The sequence below is a fragment of the Branchiostoma lanceolatum genome, chromosome 18, assembly GCF_035083965.1.
Source record: "Branchiostoma lanceolatum isolate klBraLanc5 chromosome 18, klBraLanc5.hap2, whole genome shotgun sequence".
In the NCBI taxonomy this organism is placed as follows: Eukaryota; Metazoa; Chordata; class Leptocardii; order Amphioxiformes; family Branchiostomatidae; genus Branchiostoma; species Branchiostoma lanceolatum.
In genome coordinates, this window is record NC_089739.1 from 12,109,775 (window position 1) to 12,132,261 (window position 22,487).

Sequence of the window (22,487 nt, forward strand, 5' to 3'; positions counted from 1 at the left end):
CACTGGTAGTGGCGTGTGTTTAACTACCATACTCTTTCCCAAATGCTGAGTGCTAAGCAGAGAAAGCAGCATGTACCATTTTTTTAGTCTTTGGTATGACGACCCGGCCGGGGTTCGAACTCACGACCTACCGCATGCAAGGCGAAAACTCTACGCACTAGGCCATTGCACCGGTTAACTCCAGAAGGTATTTCACACAAAATCACCATTCATTCCAAATGAAAACATAGTTGAATATCTATATTATATATCAAATTCATTGCCATTTGTTTAAACCTTCCCGACGCCGTTCCTCCTTTTCTGGCGACAATTCCGTTCATTCCTTTACAGGACTTACCTAGACAACAGAGCGAACTCTTGTCGCCACTATAAGAGATCATAAGATGCTTCTCAGATCCGTCTCCTTTTTTCTCAGAAAACGTAACAGAAATATGCAGCAACTGAAGTTTTAAGCCAGGTTTCAACTTAGCAGTTTGTTTGCAGGGTTCTTCTTACTAGTTTGTTGCAGAGATTAATCTGATTCAGAGCAGAGCCACAAGCAATTGGCGAATATTTGATATGTACAATCCTACTCGCTCTAGCTTGTAAATACAGTCAAACCTGCCTAGGCGACCACCTTTTCAACGCGACCACCTGGCCATGGCGACCGCTTTTTCTCGGTCCCGAAAATTTTCCCCATAAGCACAAACATTAAGCTGCCTGCCCAAGGCGACCACCTGTCCAACGCGACCGCGACCGCTACGAATATTGGGATCGCACAGAGCACAATCCCTGCCCATGGCGGACGTCTAATTTTCAAGCGTGTGGTGACATCGGATCATTTTGCTGTCGGATTTCACGGAAATGTTTTGAAGACTTCGAAGGACAAAAATAAGGACAAAAATATATGGAATAGCAATGTTATAGCATCGATTCCTCCATGAAGTGTTTTAATAAAACGTTCCGCCTATAAACATTGTAAAGACAAATGTTTGTGATGTTATTGTGCCTATCGTGATCTTATTGGTTTACCGAAAAACTTAGTTCGGTTTAAACTCAATTTTCAAAACGAATACGTAGTGCATGGCGTCAAAAAGTCAGATTTCACAGAAATTACTATCTATTTCTTGTATTTTCAACAAAAATGTGTCTGTGTCTTACTAAATTCCGCCGAAAAATGACTTCGCGGCGGGCAAAACATCGGGCGAGAACAGTTGTTCCTTGGTCCCGACCCCGTCTTGGATTTGGCGCGGCCCGGATTTGGCGTACCGCTGACATTTCTAAAACACGATGATTTTGTGTATGAACAATCTAGTTATTGATGAATATTAATATTGATATTCTTATTTTCTTTTTATTTCCATGAATCTCACAAACCTTTATTGGATGCTGTGCGTTCTGCTGCACTGACTCATACCTTTCGATGCGGTCGCACAGAGCTTGGCGGCGCGGCGCGACGAAATCACACCGTTCCGTTTTCATCTTTAGCTGTCAGATCGAAAACTTTTTGCCCCTTTTATCCAGCGGTCGGCGCCCCAAAAAAGGCTGGGGCCAGCAGGTGTTTTCTAGGGATTTGTCTTAGGCCTTAAAACGTTGATGATGTGCGTGTGTGTGTGTGTGTGTGTGTACTATTTAATGTAACGTGTGAATGCGGGAGGGCGCTGCGAGATCATCGAGGCAACCATTGTTTTGTAGTCAAAATTATGACGAAAATTTGTACACGATGTAGCGGTATACAATTATTACAACGATAACGGAAAATGTAATTTGTGTAGGATCTTTCTGTCAATGAGAATTGAACCTGGTGGGGGTCATGCTGTCTAAATTCACATAATTTTCCATCCATTTACGTACCGTATTTGAAAACATCGACCTGGAAACATGTGAGTGGAATCCTGGTCATGGCGACCACCTGTCCATCGCGACCGGTCCGCCGGGTGGTCGCCTTGGGCAGGTTTGACTGTAAGTTTCTTAAAGTTTTTCCCATGTTTTCTTGTTTCAGTTTAATCTTTTGAAATGTTGATTTGTTCTCATATTTACACTTGAATAACAAGACAATGAATATTACTACTGTGTAGTTTGATTAAGGCCACGTTTTCTAAAGTCAATCTTCAATAATTGTTACATACTAGAAAAAACAGAGAAGCGTTACTTGTCACTTACTGTAATCAATGTAAGTATAAACAGCTGGGAAGAACAAAGAAATGAGTGCTGAAACTTATAAAACCAAGACAGTAAAAGTTTATTTAGTAACTTTGTATGAGTAATAGTCTAGTGAAATATCAACTCCATTAAAAATCCAGACTTGTACAGAATTTAAAAACTTCAATGAGGTAAAACCTGTACTTCAAGTGATAGTTGACAAAGATGTATACCAAATGATAACTAAATAAGGCATTGTAATGATAATACCATTTAGACCTTGAATAATGGTGCCCTAGCTTTGAGGTGTAGAAGTGACGTGATTGAAGCGTCGTCTTGCTGATCATATGAAAACTGCAGCTTTGTTGCCACCAGATCTTGGCTGTTCCGAAACAAATTCTTCACGTTAACATCCAGCACAAATAGCTGAGAACACAAATGAAACTTTAGACCTTGCAGCTTCAGTCTTTGCCAAGGTATGAGTGGAACAACTGCTGGCTTTTTGTTTAACATCACATTATGCAAATTATAGACAAATAACTTGAATAACCGAACAGTCGAAAAATTTGGAAATTTCAATACTGCTCTCTTTTGTAAGATTACATTTCCTACATGATGACTTTTCCAACTCATATGAACTTGCAAAAATTTGACGCATAATGATAGCATTGTCATCTTGGAACTAAAGGCGACAAAAACCTATGCAACAGGTTTCCTTGTAAGAATTCTACAAACAATTATCAAGTATCTGGTTTATACTTTGTATCCTTCCGGGTTTTTTTTCTAAAGTTAAAGGAATGTAAAGAACCAATGTACGAGATCAGATTTTCTTTCCTATGATGACTGTACTACCACTTCTGTCCTTAAGTTGCTTATGACATTTTTGCTGACATGGTCACTTAATCCACTACAGTGCCACTTCAATTTATTCAAATAGAATATGTTACAGTTTTCTGTATACATGTAGTCTTAATCTTGTATTATCAATATATGACACAGAGTTAATCTAAAACGTATGTAGATAAAAATCAATTTGTAAACACGATCATCGTGTGCTACACTGGAACAGTGGCCACAGTAAGATACATTTTGATTGAAAAAAATTGACAATGCATAAAATAAACACTACTTTTCTGACAACTTTGCACTTAAATAGCAACATCAGGGCAAAAAGCTAGTAGCTTTTTTTTTGCCTACGTGTGATCCAACTTTTTGTTCAGAAGTTTTCAAATTCTATGACCAAGAAACTTTCATTTGTGATAAGGTTAGGGTTAGTGTGTTACAACAATTTACCGTTACTAAGCGTTGTCGACCTCCTGAATTTACCATTGAATGTCGCCCCCCCTGCTGAATTTAGCCAGGAACCCCCATGCAGACCCTCATTTGTGGGCACTTTGTCCAAAATTCATTAATAGTGGAATCATTCCAATGCCTTTTTCTAGGTACCCTCTTTATCAATTAACTTGTCCATACCTAATCTACCAAGCAGACTTTAATATATACTACATATTTGTGTGCTTTTACTATACTCTTTAAGCAGAGGTTTAAGCTCCGGTTTGTTTTTCCATCTTTTAGGCGTTTTTTCTGCCTTTCTATTTTCCCCCCCGTTTTCTTCATGTCGCCAAGCCAAAAAGACGTCAAAAACAAGCCGGAGTCGAACCTCTGCTTGGAGAGTATTTTCACCCTACATCTGCTTTGAGGTTACCGTGTACCCACAATGCAGCGCGGATCACGTGACCCTGTGACGTAGCCGCTGGGTTTTTCGCCGCCCGCCATTATCTACAGTTTGGTGACGTTCTTTCCTTTTGGGTTCCTTTTCTACACATTTTCCAGCTTCAAAGTCGGCATTTCAGACATTTTTAGGTGCCACAATGGCCACAGGTGCCAATGCTACTCCTCTAGGACGGCTTCACCCTCTTCTATCGAGTGGTGGGACCAAACGATCGGCTGAAGAAGAGAGTGAGTAGAAAAATTTATATCCTTCCTTCCGTTGTTTTCTCTGAGGAAAAAGTCGTCTGATTTTGGGAGTAGTCACTTTTGTACGGCTTCTTGCTTTAATTATGTCGTAATTAGTCGCGATAATTACTGTTTCTGTGTCACGTATGTTTAGAAATATATTTCTGACGTAGCTTGTTTTGTAAAGAGTTGGCAAACGTTATATAAATATGAGATATGACCTCGGCAAAAATAAATTTATCTGCCCTCGTGCGTGTTTCTGGAACCATAGATATGTGGGGTTATTGGGTTAGCGTTCGGCTTTATGCAAGCGGTTTGATTTCAGGATTAACGATAATATTCAGTGAGCCACAACTATGTTAGGAGTTCAGGAGGTATTTGACTGCAACGTTTGCTGCATTTTTGTGTAGTCAAGGACATACGAATTATTTCCAGATAAATCATAAAGGTTTGCATAATCATTCAGGTAGGGTCGTTCCCACCCCTCCCTTTATAAATTTCCAGAAATTATAGGGCAAAAAATTATAGGGATAGACACCAGTTTTGTGAGTGTAAGTGTGCTTAAGTTGTGCGTTATATGCAACGTATGATTTGTTGGATTCTGTACGGATTAGTATCAAATAGATAATTGTTATATTCAGGTTATAAGGATTATGAATTTTAACGTTCAACCTGTACCAAGCATGCACTGTCCTAGAAGCCATATTTTGATGTAGAAATTATGACAATTAATTTATGCCACAACTGGAAGAAAAATATTTTCAAGTCTGAAGTACGTAGCTAGGGGTATATTCAGAGGTTGCCACGTGCACTTTCCACATAATTTTTGGGACGTTTCCCCATCAATGAAGAATGTTTCTAGCAGTTACTACAGGTTACTGTTGGTCAGGTGTATTACTTTATTCAATAGTGGTGCAGTCTTCTATAGTAGGTTTTTTGATCGATAAATTTTACTGATTTTCAACCGACAATATCATTATGGCATGGGAAGCTTCTCCGTCGTATACACACTGTTGGATTCGTTGTCAAGATTGGTGATTACGACCAGTGCTTGCTTCAATATAACCGTTTTAGCCTTGCCGTAGCCTCATGTAAGCTCAATACATGGTTAGTTAGTGTATATTTAGCGACATGTCATATGTACCAAGCTGGGCACATTTTCGTGGGCTTCTGGCCAGTGCTTTCAATTAAAATGCCAACAAAACTGCGATCTACATCCCATTCAAAGTGTATCTTCCACTTGACTTAATGTACAAGGACTGCTCATGTTTAGAAGAAGAAAAATATACGTTTCTGCACATTTTCTACAAATGCATACATGATGAGAAAACATCCACACTGACAGAAATGTTCTGATGAGGAAAGTGCAGGATGGGGAAACATGAAAAATCTGCTACTGTTTTAGGAGGAACTTTGGGAACGCATGGAACTACATGCACATTCATGTAAGAGTAGGGGTCCATTCTGGTGTGTGTGGATCCAGTACAATTTGTACAAACCTGGCGTGTTATGCCATGAGGTGGTTTACCAGGTTCGCAATACAAACAAACAAACAAGATAGTAAGAAGAAGCACAGCCATAGATATACCCAATGTAAGATATCCACGTTTAGAACAAGACAGGAAATTTACATTACATGTCGTGGTATGCAGAATTTGTCCTTGCAGAAAAATAACATCTTTTCTATTTCCATGTCAGTAGAACTGCTATGGTTTCACATGATTGTGCTTAATAAGAATATACCAGATGTGCTACTTAATATCCTTGCTCTTCCAGGATAAGGGTCCCATGTTCGAAGAGATGTTTTGAGCACGTTGAAGGGGGGGGGGGGGTAGCTAGCAACCACTCCCTGGGAAAATATACCCTGGACGAGTGGTATGAAACAGCAAGGAAACTTAATGCCTAATGTGCCACTGGGCACTTGTGTAAGGGTCTGAATGAACAAACAAACTTCCAGGATAAGATGATATGTGGCATTACTTTTGTATGAATAATGAAATCTGCTTTCTTGTCCAATTACGCCAAAAAGCAATTACTCAAACAACTGGATATGATTTTGGAAACGGTCAGACGTTTCAAGTAGCATCCACTACTTTTCGTCAGTGACTGTGAGCAAGATCAGTTGAACAGCAGGTTTATAACCACGAACTATGAATTGATATGCAAATAAGGAGAAGACAAATTTTTAGAAGTCCAATAGAAAGCGAATTAGACAACTCAAGACGAGGTTGAAGTAAAAGGGGACAATAGCTCCTATTGTTTTAATATAGGAGCTAAAGCTGGTTTGCCCCCAAGGCTATGTCCCAAGTGCCAGACAGTTCCACCCTTAGCCCTCCTTTCCTGTTGAGGGTTGGGTTGTATATCCTCTCATATATTGCCTCCCTTACTCCATGTTCGAAGCAGCGGGGTTCGCGGTCAAGGATATCAGTGGATTCGAGATTGAACGAGTGCCCCTGGTTGTGTTTTAGGTGGTGGAAAATGGCCGAGGAGTAGCGGTTAGCGCAATGTTCTTTGTACCTTTCATTAAGTGATCAACTGGTCTCTCCGATATAAGTGTTGTTGCAGTTGGGTTCTTCACATTTGAGTCTGTAGATGACATCGGCCTTGCTGCCTTTGCGGGGTCGGTCTTTAGGATGTACCAGTCTTTGTCTGAGAGTTGATTGAGGTTTGAAGTTGGTGGCAATGTTGAAGTTTTGGAAGATCCGTCGGAGTTTTTCGGACACTCCTTGTACATATGGAATAGTGATGTTGGCCTTGTTTCTGTTGGTCAACGGTGTACACTTAGGCGTTTTCTTGGACTGGTCAGACGGTTTGAGGGCTTTGTTGAAAGTCCATCTTTGGTAGCCACATTTGCCCAGGGCACCTCGGAGGTGTCTATGTTCGTCTGTTTTGGCCGCAGTGTTTCCGCCAGACCGCGACTGAGAGGCCGTCCACTTGGGGAGGGCCGTACCGCGAAAATTAATTGACCGTACCGCGAAAATTGATTGACCAGGAAAAGTAACTGAATGTTGTGATCAGAAAAGACTTTGTTAATTTTTCAAAATCAATTTGTTACGAAGGTCGCTATAATACTGCTTCAATCGTCACAAAATGCGATCTATATTGACCAGAAGCGCCGGAAGTGTAAAGGGGTTTTCCCGCCCTGTGGTCACGTGACATCTTGCCGTCAACCAATCAGAGCACAGGTTTTTATGACGCGGACCAATCAGCGCTTAGAACCTTGCATATCAATGAGCTTTAAAACATGGCGGACGGCCCGGGACGGGGCAGGTTGCGGCTCGACTTACGTGAATTCATAGCGAAAATTACGATTTATCTACGGTACATATGGAGAATTTTCACGGAAAAACATTCAAAGGAATATATATTGTGTCGAATACGGTCAGAAATGATGGCGAATCGCGGCAAATCACGACGTAGAGGCTGAAATGCACGGGCGAAATTCTTGTTTTGTTTACGTTTTTCCTTGTTTTCTTCGATGATTTTCTTCGATTGAGTCTTGAAAAACGGGTTTTTAATGAGATCACCGTATGCCAAAGGCACCGACATCGATTCTTCGCAAGCTTAACAATAGCAACAAACAAAAGAGTGTGAATGTCCAACGACATAGAGCGTCCCCACGCCCGCAGTAACAAAGAAAAACAAAGAAATTATGCCGACCTCTCGTATTTTTTTCCCGATTTCTCGGCATTTAGTTTGTCTTTTTTTTTAAAGAGGACGGCCTATGTCTGACTTCAGGCCGTCCAAAGCGACATAAGGCCGTCATTTGACGGGAAGACGCCCCTCTGGCGGAAACACTGTTTGGCCGTGTCTGAGGTGATGATGTTGTCTGCCCGATGAAAGAGAGTTTTTATAACTGCCAGTTTGTGTTCCAAAGGGTGGTGAGAATCAAAGGCCAGATACTGATCGGTATGGGTTGGCTTCCTGTATACTTCGAACTGGAGGCGACCATCTTTCTCTATGATGGTTTTGGTGTCTAGGAAAGGGAGCATATTATCTTGACTCGACTCCTGTGTGAACTTGATGTTGTCATCTATCTGGTTGATATGTTCAAAGAAATCATCAGCTACTCTCTTCTTTAGTCTGCACCAAGTGTCATCTACATAACGAAACCAGTTGGCCGGGGGAGTGTCCTTGAAAGTACTGAGGGCTTCTTGCTCACAGTCACTGACGAAAAGTAGTGGATGCTACTTGAAACGTCTGACCGTTTCCAAAATCATATCCAGTTGTTTGAGTAATTGCTTTTTGGCGTATCTTATTACCTGGATGTCTAATCTTCATCGACGTTTCTTGTCCCATTGTTTGAATTCAGATTCTGGTGGAAACTGGAATGATAGGGAAAGCAGGTCAAAGAAGCGGCGTAGTCGTTGGCAACAAGATGTCGACAAAAAGACCATCATCCCTGGAATGCCTACTGTCATTCCTCCGAACCTTCCCAAAGACCAAGAAAGACAGTATTTAGGTAAGAAATGTTCTCCATTTTCCTTCTTACATCTTTTCACTATCGCATGCTGAATACTAAAGCACTTCAATAAAAAAATCTTCTTCTTCCCCCAAATTTCGTGATTGGTTATCATTGATTATTGATAGATTATTAATGTTATATTGTGCTGTGCACTGAATATACCACTCTCAGTCTTACCCTGTTAGGTTTTTCCTATATAGGGTTGGTTTGCACATTACACGTTGTTATATTATTGCTCCACAATGTGTATTCTGGAGTGAGCTAGCTCTTTTTTTTCAGTTTATGTCTGTACACCCCTTTTTCTGTCTGTAAATTGATTACTAAATATTCCTTAAAATTACACCTCTCTAGAATATGACATGATCTGATGTTCAATAATCTTCACTTGTCTTATTTTGGGAAATTATAATTTGATTAACTCAAAGCATTAGACTTCAATTTCTTAGCTTCATGCAGTCTTGTTGTTACTAATGTGGTTATGGCTGAATTTTTACCACTTTGGCAAGAGTAGTGTGCTTTCTTTAACAGAATATGTAGAATATTTATAGATGATATGAACCCAGACATAGATTTCAGTTTGGTTGAAATATGACTAAAGACTAAGTGATTGTGTTGGTTGGGAAATCTGATAATTAATAGGAGTTAGTCGTAAGCAAAGACAAGAAACATCAATCAACTTGCTTTGCGCAGAGAATGGCACAGTGTAATACTACTATAATAATCATTAATGAAACCACTGAAAAATGAGAATATCTGCACTGACGAACCTTTTGGACCTATGTTTCTAATATTGATAATGTGTTGCCATTTCTACACATTATATTGTGTGTGATTGTCCTTGCTGGTTTTATAATATGTGCTCCCTGTTCTCTCTTAACCTACTCTATTACAGTTCATCTGCAAATTGAGGAAATTTCCCGGCGCCTTCGCACAGGAGATCTGGGCATCCCCCCCAACCCCGAAGACAGGTTTGGAACAGGGCTTAACCAAGTGTCTTTTTCCTTTTGTATCTATTTACTCCCGTTTATTTTCCCTGCTAATGATTACTCTGTTGGCCAGGCAAGAAGTGGTCGAACGAACGAACGTTCTGGAAGGCAGTAATCATTTTTAATTAAATATTGTGCCATCACCATGCCTTCCACGCAGGGGTGAGGCATCCAACAAGCGGATAGAAAGTCAGAAATCTTTCTTTTTCAAAACCAAGACGTTTTGTGCGTTGCCAGTACGCTTTGCTCATAGAATTTGGAGGAGATTGGGATTGTTTTTCCAAGAAAAAGTCCCTCTGTTTTTAATTTGAATCCTTTAATGTTTATGGCAATCCAATGCAAATTTCAACACGGAAAAATTGATAATTCGTTCATCAAAATTGAACATTGAAGCATTCTCTGTTATGCATATGACTCAAACGCCATACAAGTGTAACTTGTACCCCATGTAAAGGAAATTGATTTCTACCGAAAATTGTAGCACAAGCTCAAAATATGGCTTGTCCATTGTAACGTTTGTTCATGATAGAAATGCAGTTTAACGTAGTTAAGTGATATTTCTCAATTCTTATTTGAAACAATTTCAGAATGGAAACCTTCCACTGTTCACCCAGAAAAAGCCGTCCTTGAAAGTCCCAGTGGAATGATGTTGGACAGGTCTTGTTGGATGCCTCGTGTATAATGAATGATTGCTACATACTCTTATTACAGTGCAGGCCTGAAAGCTTTGTGCTAGTAGCTAACAAGGTTCTCTCCACCACATGTAGATTGTGTGGATTCAAGTGCATCCACCCACGAAGAAGGTTTTAGCCATGCCACCTAATTTTTATATGACCAGCCTATTATGATTACCCCCGTCACTGGTGCTTTTATATTCAGGAAGGGCCTTGTACGATTGGTCCTCCCCCCACAGCATGGCAGTAACCACATTATTTCACAGGGTGCCATCTAGGCAGCTCGCAAATTTCACAAACCTTCATCCCTAAACAGGTGCTCAAACCACTTTGTTTCCCAGGGCAGATCCTCTTCGGGCTGTGCCAAACAACCTCTCCAACCCCCCCGTATTTCAAAATGGATAGCTCCGAAATCAGACAGCATTGAAGGAAACTTGGGCTGCACCATTTCTAAAGAGGGGATTGTTACAGTTATTTGCTGACGAAAGAAAAAAAAATGTTCCAAAATTCTATGAAAACATGCATTGAACATTCTCAAAACTACTGTTTTTCATTGTCAGTAATATTGATGGAAAAATGCTTGTATTCTCACCACTTTCTGTCCATATTCGTAATGAAACAGCTAGTTTCTACAGATGACTCTATGTCCCAAATATGTTCATTCATTCATTCCTTTGAAAGAAAGAAAAGAGCTTTCTTTTTATCAGCCGTGCAGATTCGTGAATTTTCCTACTAGTGATGCATTCATTACTTTCTCATAGTTAATTTAGCTCTGTGGCTCGCTTTGAAAATGACTTTTTATGTTGACCAAAAAGCATGTGTGCAGTGTTTTTGTTTTTTTGGAAGTACCGTTCTTACGCGGACAAGATTGACGTTTTAACGGTTGAATGCACATAATCTTTTCCCCCATGTTTCTCTAACTCAGTGGTCTTTCGTACAGCGGTATGACGGGACAGGAATATACAAGACAGAGGTCATTCCATTTTAAATAAGCATTTCTATATCACTGGTCAGACTAACATGTTTCCTACCACTAGACCTCTTGCCAATGTCTTCTAGACGTTTTGGAAAGAAAGAAGCTCTCTTACAGCAAATGGGCCCTTTAACATGTGTCTTCAAGTGTGTCCTCTCTTCTTTAGAAGTTCTCGAAATAAAAGAACCTCCTTGGAGTAAAATTGCCCAATTTTTAGAATTTTTGCATGTTGATTACTTTGAAATGACAGCTGAAAAGTTACATTTTACGAAGAATCTACAGTTATTATGACAGATTATTATTTTTTTTACCAGTAATCTAAGGCTTGAGAATTGCTGTGAAGATATATATTGTGTTAAGGTTAAGGGGTGTGTGTGTGTGTGCATACACTAAGGGTGGCAAACAGTTGTTTTACCATAACAGTACAGTGAAATGCACTCTGTACACAAGTTCATTGGAAAAACTTCTCCTAGGATGTGCATTTTATTTTGTATCGTCAGACTCTGTGTTATCTAAAAAGTAGCTGAAATTCAATGCTATAGTACCACTTTACCTCAAGTTATTGAAGGTTCGTTGTATACCAAAACACCCTTTCTGAGAGCTTTAGAATTTAGGCAAAATACGTCCAACTTGTATATCAAACATGTACAATACTAACCCTTTATTCTATACCTGTAAAACTATGAAAGAAGCGGACAAACGAATATCTTTTACTTGACACGATGTTTAAATAATGACGAAACAAAATTTTTGACAACGAATTGAAAGATTTCTCCAAAATTTATACAAAAACAGCATATTTGTTTTGGAGAAACTACTGGTATATTGTTTGCCACCCCTAATCAGACGTTGTTTTGGAATGATTACAAACATGATACGATTTGTGCACGACAGGTCCCCGTCCCCGGAGCCCATCTACAACAGCGAGGGAAAGCGTCTGAACACACGCGAATATCGCACGCGGAAGAAACTCGAGGAGCAGCGCCACAACCTCATACAAGAGGCGCTGCGGCTGAATACAGACTTCAAGCCTCCTGCAGACTACAAGTATGTTTAAAACGTTTTTTACGTGTATATAACGTTTTAGTATTCATTACTTTAGAGTATCAGGATTGTGGTTAGAATGTGGAAAGTTTGATTAATACAACTGTTATAAGTTTACCCAAAATCCCCAAACTCTAGTTGTAAAACAAGCTGCTAGGGGGCCCAAACTTACGCCACTTCTTCCTTACTTCAAAAGCCATGTGCCACAAAAAAAGACCATAGCATGTCCATGGCAAAATATTCAAAAACTGGAAGTTCTGCTGCAGTACAAAGGTCACACACTAGGGGTAGGGGGCTAAATCGAAAATGACCATTGCCTTCCCAAGACCTTCCTACGTGTCAAATATCCTCGCAATGCATCCAGAGGTTCTTATGCTGCCCACAAATATTCAGTAACACACACACACACACACACACAAACTAATACCTCATGGAGGTAGTAAGTCACCAAGTTGAATGAGCAAAAATCATGCAATGAGCAATGGAAGTAATTTAGCTGAAATTGTAACTGTCACAAGTAGCAACACATTCAGATTCCAAGGCATGTGTTTCTGAAAAAGACTTGCTGTTGTTTAGTGCACCATTCATTTCTTCTTCCTCTTTCTAGGCCTCCAGTGACCAGAGTGAGTGATCGAGTGATGATCCCACAAGAAGAACATCCAGACATTAACTTTGTCGGCCTGCTAATCGGCCCACGGTGATTCCTTTTATTTTTATTTTTGTAATTTCTTATACATCTTGTTTTTAAGACCTTAACTAATGTAAACAATAATCCTTCAATATGTCGTGTACTTTCAAACTGTTTGGGTTGTGGCACAGTAGTCCGAATTTGAGAGACGACAAATCAGGAATTATACAAATGCAGTTGTACAAGATATTTAAGTGTTGTAAATCTTCGCAATGGTATCATTTTCGCAGTGACCTCTAACCATGAAATCACAACACTGCAAATATGGCATGATGAGTTTTGCAATGTATAGATCATTGGTCTAAACGTATATGTGTGCTTTTCTACTTTACAGTGGAAACACTTTGAAGAAGATAGAGAAAGATGTGAGTATCCCTAACTGTTTTTTACGTTCTGGCTGATATCTTCTTACTTTTCATTACATAAGTATAACATATCTTATAACATATATATATATATATAATAAAAGGGTGTCTATTGGTAAAATTGATGCATGCAAAGAAACTTGTAGACCTAGAGTTCTGGAAAAAGAAGATTTTGGTTTGCTCATACTGATATGATATACTCATCGTAAATGGGCTAATTCTTGTGAAAGGTTGCCGTATCCAATTGAAACCGACAAAGAGTTTATGTATTAAAGCACTCTTTCGTTTTTTAATTCAGACTGGGGCGAAGATCATGATTCGCGGGAAGGGATCCGTGAAGGAGGGAAAGATCGGTCGGAAGGACGGACAACCGCTCCCGGGCGAGGATGAACCACTCCACGCTCTCGTCACTGCCAACAACGCCGAATCAGTCCGAAAGGCTGTTGACGAGGTTTGTGGTATAACCACGTGACCAGGATGTTGTAAAAAAAATCGCTAGCACTTCTGTTCCGCATGCTTTTGCTTCTCGTCGTTTTCCACCCCACGAAACTTCCGACTTGAGCCGCTTTACGTCCGACTACTTTATATTTGACCGTACTACTAGCACCTCTTTTTTCGCCCAATCGTAGCCACCAAGACTGCTTACTTACTTTGATTTAGATTATATCATAATCATTTCTAATATTAATTGATTATGCTTGTCATGATTTTAATCATTATCAACTTGCTTTTCCGATGATCTTTGTAGTATTCAGCATGTCATTTTCATAATTGATTCTAATTTGTTATAACCTTACTTAAATGCTTTGCCCCAATATGTTACATGTAGGATTGACTTTCGCCTGTGTTGACTTTATTTAGTATTGCTTTAATACCTTTACTTTGTAGAAAGAAGCGTTCATGCAGTCATGACTTGTCATTAAACGGAATGTACAATTTTCCACCACTCTCAAGTATAAAGCATTTTGAAAAGCTTCTGTTACTGCTATTGTGAGAATAATAGCTAAGTTGCTAAAACAGAGAAAAAGTTCGATTGCTGGAATTTTTTAATGTGAAATTTCTAATCTAGAATATGATCTTATGATATTTGGACATGACTGTATGAACAATATGAATGCCATTCATTATGCCGCATCTTTAGTTCAACCACTGATTATTTTCAGCTTGCTTGCCTTCATAAAACATATACTAGGACCTCTGCATTTTCTGTACGTAGTTTTAATATCGGCAACATTTTTGTAACCACGTCTACCACCCTTGTAGTTTTGTCATAATTTTACTTTCCCTTCTTGTTCTCACGTGGCTTTATTTCTTTCCCAGATTTTGACACCTTGCCGGAAAACCGAAATAGCATTCTGTACTAATGAACCATTCTGGAAATTTTTACAGATCTTTTCATAAGGGACTTTTGTTGTACGTTATTTTTTTCAAAACCACCTCTGACTTTACGTATATATTAAGGCACTCTGTATCTGCCCTCTTGCCGTACTAATTTATGTTTTAATGTCACCAGGGTGTTGAGAAAAGTAATGAGATACTAACGCTCTTCTTCTACGGCGATATTGACACCCTTCGATGTGCTTGTAAGATCGGAAAGTAAGCTGCATGCCATTGTGTCATCACCCTATCATCTTATTAGATCTTACCAGGCAGACATTAGTGGAAAGTTTGTTTTCCGTTGCTTAAGTAATCGTATACTCTGGAAAACGTTGATTTTACGATACAGCAATTATCTAAAACTAACTTTTGTTTCATTCTTGAGATTCTACGGTAATAGTTAACTGACTTTATGAGTTTCTCATTTGTAGATTTTCCCGTTTATTTGTGATTCTTATTGATAGGTTAAAGTTTTTTGTTGCATCCAAAATGTTCCTATGTTCTTGTGAGATTACATGTAACTGGTTCTTCCTTTGCTACCATTTGTTTTATTGTGAAAAACATTCATTTTCAGACCTTTTTGACAAATTTCAAATTGATCAGTTTTAAAAAGAGAACATTTAGGGCTCAAATCTTTGACCTGCATGCACCTAAGTTTCAGTTTCTGTGATGCTTTCAATGTTTTATGTGAACTTATTGATCATATGATTGTAAAGAAGGATTTTTACTGTGAGTGTGAGGTTTTACGTCAAGCTCTGTGCTAGTGTCTGCCCTGTAAGAATAATCGTTCTACTGTAAAATAGCATCTAATTATTTTTGCTTGTTTCATTACGCTTGCATTATAAGATGTACTTATGCCAGGCATTTCTCAAGCTAGGGCCTAGCCTACCCACCCACCTTCCTGTGCTGCTACTGTCGTTGTGGCGTTGCGTGTCGTGGCCAGTTTTCGTGCTTTGTGTTTCGTGCCGCTCGGGCGTGACATCCCCGTGCCGCGCCCACCCTGTACTAACCAATCACGGACGTTCCATCTCCAATCTCTGTTTTAGATCAAAAAGATTCTGCGGATGGGAATCGAGACTCCGGAGGGGCAAAATGATTTGAAGAGAATGCAGCTTCGCGAGCTCGCGGCGCTCAACGGGACGCTACGGGATGGTGAAATAGCCAGGTACCCGCCCACCTTCATACTTATTGCTGTCTTTTCCCCCACACATTTTTATTTGTAGATTAAAGCCATTCTGAAACAAGGGATTGAAACGCCGGAGGGGCAGAATGATCTGCGGCGTATGCAGCTGCGGGAACTCGCGCGCCTGAACGGGACGCTGAGGGAGGACGATGCTCATCGGTAAGTTTTCTCCGTTGCTTTCCTTATCGCCACCAGGGAGACAAGGTCACGTTTTCACAAGGGTTTGTCGGTGGAATAATTTCTGTAGTGGCAGTTCGGCTAGATGTTAATCCAGGGATATATCTAAGGATTGTGAAACAGGTTGAGATGGGGTCACTCTAAAGGCAGCAATTATTATGAGGAAATTATTAGATATCCCAAGAGCATAACCGCACTGGAATGAGAGTGTACACACCTGAAGATTTTAGGACTAGTTTAGCAAATGCAGAAACTCAGAATTTTTGCAGTGAAGGTGAACTTCTGTATAAATACATTTTGGATGACCTGCAGAGTAGAACGAACTCTGAAATTTGAAACGGTCATCATGATTTTAAGGTTAACATATATTGTACGAACTTTGAGACGTCACAATGTAGTACAGTTAGATGTTTTGTTAGTGGTTTCTTTTGTCTTTTCAATTTAAACGTGACCACGTAACATGGTTGTCACCTACCCTATTTATGTAGTGTTGAAAAGAACTTGCTACACTTCATGAAAAGAGCACGTAGAGACATGTTGTTTTGTGCTGTGGCTCTATGCTGTTAGTGTCTTTCAAGTCTTTTGTGTTGTTGCAGTTTACTAACTATACAGTTAAGATCCATGCATACCGTGCCAACATCTGTATGAAGTTAGAAGAGGTTTTATCAAGGTAAAGTAGATGACGGTATTGTTTCAATAGGTCCTATACTACTTGTTATGTTGTGCTAACCGTGTGATTCTAGGTGCACGAACTGCGGTTCTGCGGAGCATCGCACCTGGCAGTGCCCTGAACAGCGGAACATCACCAATAACGTGGTGTGTACCATGTGTGGCGGCGCAGGCCACATCGCTTCTGACTGTCGGCAGAAGAGGTGAGCTTTCCTCGTGTTTTAATTGAACGCTGTCCAACTTCTTTGAGCAATGGCATCATGGCACAACTAGATTTTGTTTGTAGCAGACGTACTGTAATTCTTGTTTCTTTTACTGTAACTTAATGTTCACTGTTTTCACTGTCACCTCTGAACCGTGAACTTATCATCACCGTGAAAAACCTATTTATGATTCCTCCACACATCCTTTCAGCAAATGACTTGCTGCCACCATGAAGTTAAAGTTCAGTGAAAGTGTCAATTTTCCTTACGTGAAATTTTGCTACCGTGAACTTAAAGTGAATTACAGTATATTGCCGTGTAAGAAACCTAAAGTAAATGCAGAAATGTTTGCGGGGATTCAATTTCGTGGTAGGGAGAAAATGGAGGGTTCGCGGTGGTTTTTAGTTCGCGTTTGAAACAATAGCAGCACTACAGTCACACATTGGAACGACTATTCGCAGTGGGTTTGAGTAAAGAGGTCACCTCATACCGCAAGCATAAAACCCCTGCGAAATTTTCTGCATTCACAGTTCTAAGTGTCTTTAATAGTGAAAAGAAAACATTGCACATTTTCCTTTAGTGTAGCAAATTGTACAGCGGTAATGCTAATGATATTATATTTCCACTTCCAGGCCTGGTGAGATGGGAGGAGTGAACCCCGTCTCTGGAGTAGACAAGGCCAAGATGGACAGTGAAGTAAGCACTATAGATTCATTCAAGTTTGTAGGGACTTCATTAGGGAGGGGAAACGAGGTTTTCAGTGTTATAAACTGAGGCTGTCACTACCGTAAGGATGCAATGCAACACAGAGCACATGTTTGACATGAGAGCTCACTGAGAGCAAAACTGTGAACATAAAGTCATTGGCAAGAAAAAAAAAAGAAGTTAAGAGCTCTCATACCCACATTTTATAATTTTTACTTGTGCAGGTTTTCCGTTTAACAAACCTGTAAGACATATAATCCACGGACAATTGTTTCATAGCCAGTTAACTGTCAACATTGTACCCTTCAGTACATGTAAAGGTTTTGGTAACGTTTCAGAAATAGGAGCACACGGAATCGTTCACAACCACTACATGTTGCTATGACAAGCTTCCTCAAGAGCAATCCTTTAGAAATAAGACCTAACCTATATGATACGTGGCCAACTGTTTCGTAGTCAGCTAACCTGTTATGTTGGTTATTCGACGGTCTTGGTAATTTATAAGCCAAAGTTTCAGAAATAGGAGCACACGGAATCTGTGACATCCACTACATGCTACTTTCCCAAGAAGAACTTAAGACCTAACCTATTATGGTACATGGCCAACTGTTTGTTAGTCAGCTAACCTGTTGTTGTTATACCCTTCAGTACATGTCCCTGATGGCAGAGCTTGGAGAGGGGCCGCCGCCGCCTTCCTCAGGCCCTGGACACCGTGGGCCACCGCCTAACCGGGGACCCCCACCAAACGTGAGCACATTTAGTAGTACTACCTCTGCTAAGATGGTAGTGCTTGTTGTGTTTGTGTATTGCATTGTTTGTGAACAGGATGAATTCAGGATTTGTATTTGAATTCGGAATTCAGTATACTTTAGTTCGTAGAAAACAGGATAGATGATTTATGTTCATAGTTTTCTCATGATAAATTCTACAATAACAAAATTCAAATGGCATCAGGGCTGACATACCCATTAATCTTACTCTAATCCTGTTATTGGAAAAACCATAATATAAGAACAACCTGGAGCATTGCAAGTTGTCCAGATATTCTGTTTCAATATGAAGGTTGTAGAATTTTGTTAGTAACGGTTTTTCTTATTTTGTTTTCCAGATTGGCAACAGGCCCCCCTGGATGAGTGGACCCCCCAAGGCCATAGGAGCCCCTCCTGGAGGCCCGCCCCCTCCCGTGCCCCCACCCCCTAATGTCCCTAGCATGGTGCCCCCTCCCCCCACCAGCATGTCCGGCATGCCACCCCCCTCCAGCAATGCTAACATGCCCCCCTGGCAGATGCCGCCCCCCAAGACATCCATGAACAACAATCATCAGCCGCCGCCAGGTAAAGAGGGTGTTCTTCCAACTGTGAAAATAAACAAACAAATAGATAAACAAAAATAAAACAAACAAATTGTGCTATGTTGGATTACAGTCGGGGCTGTCTCCAGAATCCATCCCAGGGTTCTAGCTAGCTTGATCTTAAATGCCTAAAATGACAGCTTTAACAACCAAAATTTACAACGTTTGCTCCCAAACAATGAGTGGGACAGAAAAAAATTAAAAGCTGGAAACAGCCCTCATAACAGTGTATGTCTGTTAAACATGCAAACATACTGCTGTAATCCAATTACTCCCCAGTCGATTCAAATTAAAGAGTAGAGTCTTGGCAGGCTTTAAGCCATGATTTATAGACGGCTGTATGGATCTACAATAACAACAACAAAATTTACCTGGTAGCTTTGTATGTCAATCGATTTACATGCTGTACCAATTTATGGCATGAGGAAAAAACAACAGTGGCAGTGTGTCTGGGAGGGAATACATGTGTATATAATTACCAGGGAAACAGGGTGTCCTCTTGTCTTGGTGTCCCCTGCAAATGGAGGCCGTCTAATACCTTCTTTTTCTTGGGGTCTGGCGTTCAGAAGAGACGCCCTGCTAGGTAATAGCCTGACTCTTGGTGGCTTTGCTTCAGCTCACTGCCATGTTTTACCTTCCCACAGTTCCAATGGTGCCGCCGCCACCCCCTCCCCCGTCGTCGAGCCAGCCAGCCCCCCCGCCCCCTCCCAGCAGCGGGATCACTAGCCTGCCCTGGCAGATGAGCACTGCAAGCACTACTTCCACCATGGCCTCCGCTCCCTGGCAAAGTATGCACCAAGTAGTAAATTACTGCATTCATGGCTATGCTCCTGGGGCTTTGCCAAAAAACTTTTACTCTTTGCAATGCTGTGGATATTCTGGGCCTTAAAAAATTTAGTGGTTTGGCCATGTTGATTTTAGTTATACGTTACCCTTGTTACTTTTTCTACAAATAAAAGTTTTTTAAACAACTATAAGGATGACATCCGCCTGTTATCCAGAAAAAAAGAAGTTTTCGACCATACTGATACACATACAAAGCAGCTGCAGAATAAGAAAATGTATGCTGTAAATTGCAAAAAAAAGATATTTTGATAAGTCAAAGAAGATGTGAAAGAACAAAAATGAAGAATCTATTATCCGGTATACGATACTCTTGTGTGTTAAATTTTGATCATAGATTTCTTTATGAAAGCATCTTTTCTTTTACCAAACTTTTTTTATTTGCACGCTCGCATCAGTTTTGGGATTCCCAGGGGATGTCATCCATGTAATCGAATCAACATGGTCTTATCTCCGCCAAAAAGTTAATGCTTATACAAACAATCCTTTAAATTGGAAGGGTTTGAAGTGCTATAATATGGTTGGGAACAAAAATTAAAGCAGCATGGTTTGAGCATTGGTTTACTAACAAAAAGATGTGATGTCGGGCTGTGCCTGAATGCTTACTTTCACAACTTCTGTATGATTCTTTTGTGTTTAACAATGGTGTGGCACCTACATGTACATTTAGGTAGCACATTTAAATATCTGAAGGTACATTACATTTCTTTGAAATACATGATACAATCTTTCCCCTTCTTAGAGCTGTATTTATCAGAATATAAAGGAAAGCACACGATTCTTTTTTATTATTTACACATTTTTTATTCATTTTAACATGGACATTACATCAAGTAACAAATTGGAATGTAAGACTTTCAACATGTTTCAGATATAGTTTTGGTTAATGACTTTTCAAGTTGAAAAGTCAGCATCATTGACGGGCGTAATGAACATGTAGTAAGTCTTCAATGATCTCTATTTCAGGTGCACCGACCTCGGGAGGTCCGCACAACCCTGGACCGCCGATGCCATGGCAACAGCAGATGGTCCAGCCGGTCCCGCCGCCCGGCATGCCCATGATGCCGCCACAGCCACCCCTGCCCCCAGGGCCGCCTCCCCCACCCCCTGGTGGCATGTTCGGGCAAGCTCCCCCTCCACCCCCGATGGATTTCTCCCAAATGGGCATGCCCCCAGCACCTCTTGGTATGCCCCCTGCACCCCCTCCTCCCCCACCAAATTAAACCAAGTGGTACGGTCCACCCGAGCAAGTTGCATACGTGATAAAAATTGTTATAAAAACACGGTGGAGTCATCCTTTAGAGAAGTGTAGCACTTACATTTGTGGAGCGAATGAAGGGGGGGTGGGAAATCCGAGATGCAGTGAAAACTGTCAAAAGCGGACGGTGCCAGTTGTTTAACTTCTTTATGATTTTGATGTTTTTATAAACACCGCTCTGTCTTGGAATGAAACACATTGATGTAACTGTAGGTACTGTTATGGAAAGGAACCGTTAACGCTGATAGAGTTCTGGGGAAAGTGATCAAGAGAAGGCACTTTGAGAAACAAGATTAAGCAAGCCATTTCTAACATTCATACCTATGATTAAAGTCACTGCTCCATAAGAATCAAATCAAACATGTGCATTTACATTAAGAAAGAATGGACTATGTATACCTAGTGAATAGTTGATAAACACTAGTAGAATTGTTGAAAATGGCAAAAGTGTATGTATGCATTTTATGAAGAAAGCATGAAGATGTGAATGATAAAAGTGCATAGAATACCAAAAGTCAACTGTTATGATTTACTAGTAACGTTCATCCTCATCCAACGTGTAGAATTTTGTGTGGGTTGAAGTCATGTTTTTATGCTTGCAAGGAAAAGAAATGTAAAAAAAAAGATTCAACATGCTAGTTGCAATATAGACAACTCTGAAAGAAGGTGGAAGAGTAGATTTAGTGGTGGTCTGGTGTCGCTTTCGCAAAACTTGTAAATACACTAATATTCTGGGGCTCCAATTTTGTCTAGAAGCTTGTGCTTTGACTGATAACTAGGGCTTTATTCTTTCACATCTCAGTCATCAGCATTAGGTAGTCGGGTGAGGGTTAAGCATTTTCTTCTGGGGTTAAAATTGCTGTCAGAATAAATTGAAGATCTTCGGTTGTGATTTTGTTATTAACAAAGCTTGTGTTTTGTGCACTGTCTTTAGATGAAAATAATCCCTACATTAAGCATAAATGTTAATCAGAATACGTGCTTTCAGTTAAAAAAGGGTGTTTGTGAACAAGTGATGCTATTTAGACATATTTTGTGAACTGGTAATAACATAGTAGTGAGAACAGCAAGTTTACATGAATGTATTCAAACGTTAACAGAGGAGTGCTGATGTCATCATTGAATAAAATGTCACTTGACAAGTTATACATTGAGCATCATTCGATCTGACTTGTTTCAAATTTTAGATAGCAAGAAAGGATTTCAGAGGTGAAGTTGTTAAAACTAGGACATATGGACTTTACATGTATCTTTTGAATTGGATTCGCTGGTAAACCAAACCCAAACCTAGTACAACATTGGAAAATCAATCTTCCGTATTTTGTAATTAAGCGTATTTCACACTCGTTACAATTTGTTATTTTATTTGCTGTGTTATATCGACAATTTGTTGTTTTGTGGTAACTTCTTATCAGAGTACAAACTGTGAAATTTCTTGGGGGGGGGCAG

At 40.1% G+C, this 22,487-nt stretch overlaps 1 protein-coding gene across 5 annotated transcripts; it reads left to right on the forward strand.

The window, feature by feature from the left end:
* Positions 1 to 3,844: 3,844 nt before the first annotated feature.
* Positions 3,845 to 21,408, forward strand: LOC136424746 (splicing factor 1-like). Of its 5 annotated transcripts, none has more exons than XM_066413388.1 (15): positions 3,845 to 4,080; positions 8,390 to 8,539; positions 9,435 to 9,510; positions 11,128 to 11,175; positions 12,070 to 12,222; positions 12,827 to 12,916; positions 13,242 to 13,272; positions 13,571 to 13,723; positions 15,696 to 15,814; positions 16,753 to 16,881; positions 17,514 to 17,577; positions 18,235 to 18,333; positions 18,695 to 18,920; positions 19,582 to 19,725; positions 20,747 to 21,408. In XM_066413388.1, exons 1-15 carry the CDS (start codon positions 3,993 to 3,995, stop codon positions 21,001 to 21,003), a joined length of 1,827 nt encoding a protein of 608 aa, XP_066269485.1. In that variant the 5' UTR covers positions 3,845 to 3,992; the 3' UTR covers positions 21,004 to 21,408. The 5 variants fall into 5 exon arrangements, with proteins under 5 accessions (XP_066269485.1, XP_066269484.1, XP_066269487.1 ...); XM_066413387.1 differs by lacking the exon at positions 15,696 to 15,814 and adding an exon at positions 15,873 to 15,991 and having other exon boundaries at positions 3,848 to 4,080; XM_066413390.1 differs by lacking the exons at positions 15,696 to 15,814; positions 19,582 to 19,725 and adding an exon at positions 15,873 to 15,991 and having other exon boundaries at positions 3,848 to 4,080.
* The last annotated feature ends 1,079 nt before the right edge of the window (positions 21,409 to 22,487 follow it).

Bases quoted from the DNA above. Each gene is read 5' to 3' on its own strand.
- LOC136424746 (XM_066413388.1), top strand. From the start codon at position 3,993: ATGGCCACAGGTGCCAATGCTACTCCTCTAGGACGGCTTCACCCTCTT. The intron at 8,540-9,434 runs GTAAGAAATGTT...ACTCTATTACAG, and splicing joins CCAAGAAAGACAGTATTTAG to TTCATCTGCAAATTGAGGAA. The intron at 19,726-20,746 runs GTATGCACCAAG...TCTCTATTTCAG, and splicing joins GGCCTCCGCTCCCTGGCAAA to GTGCACCGACCTCGGGAGGT.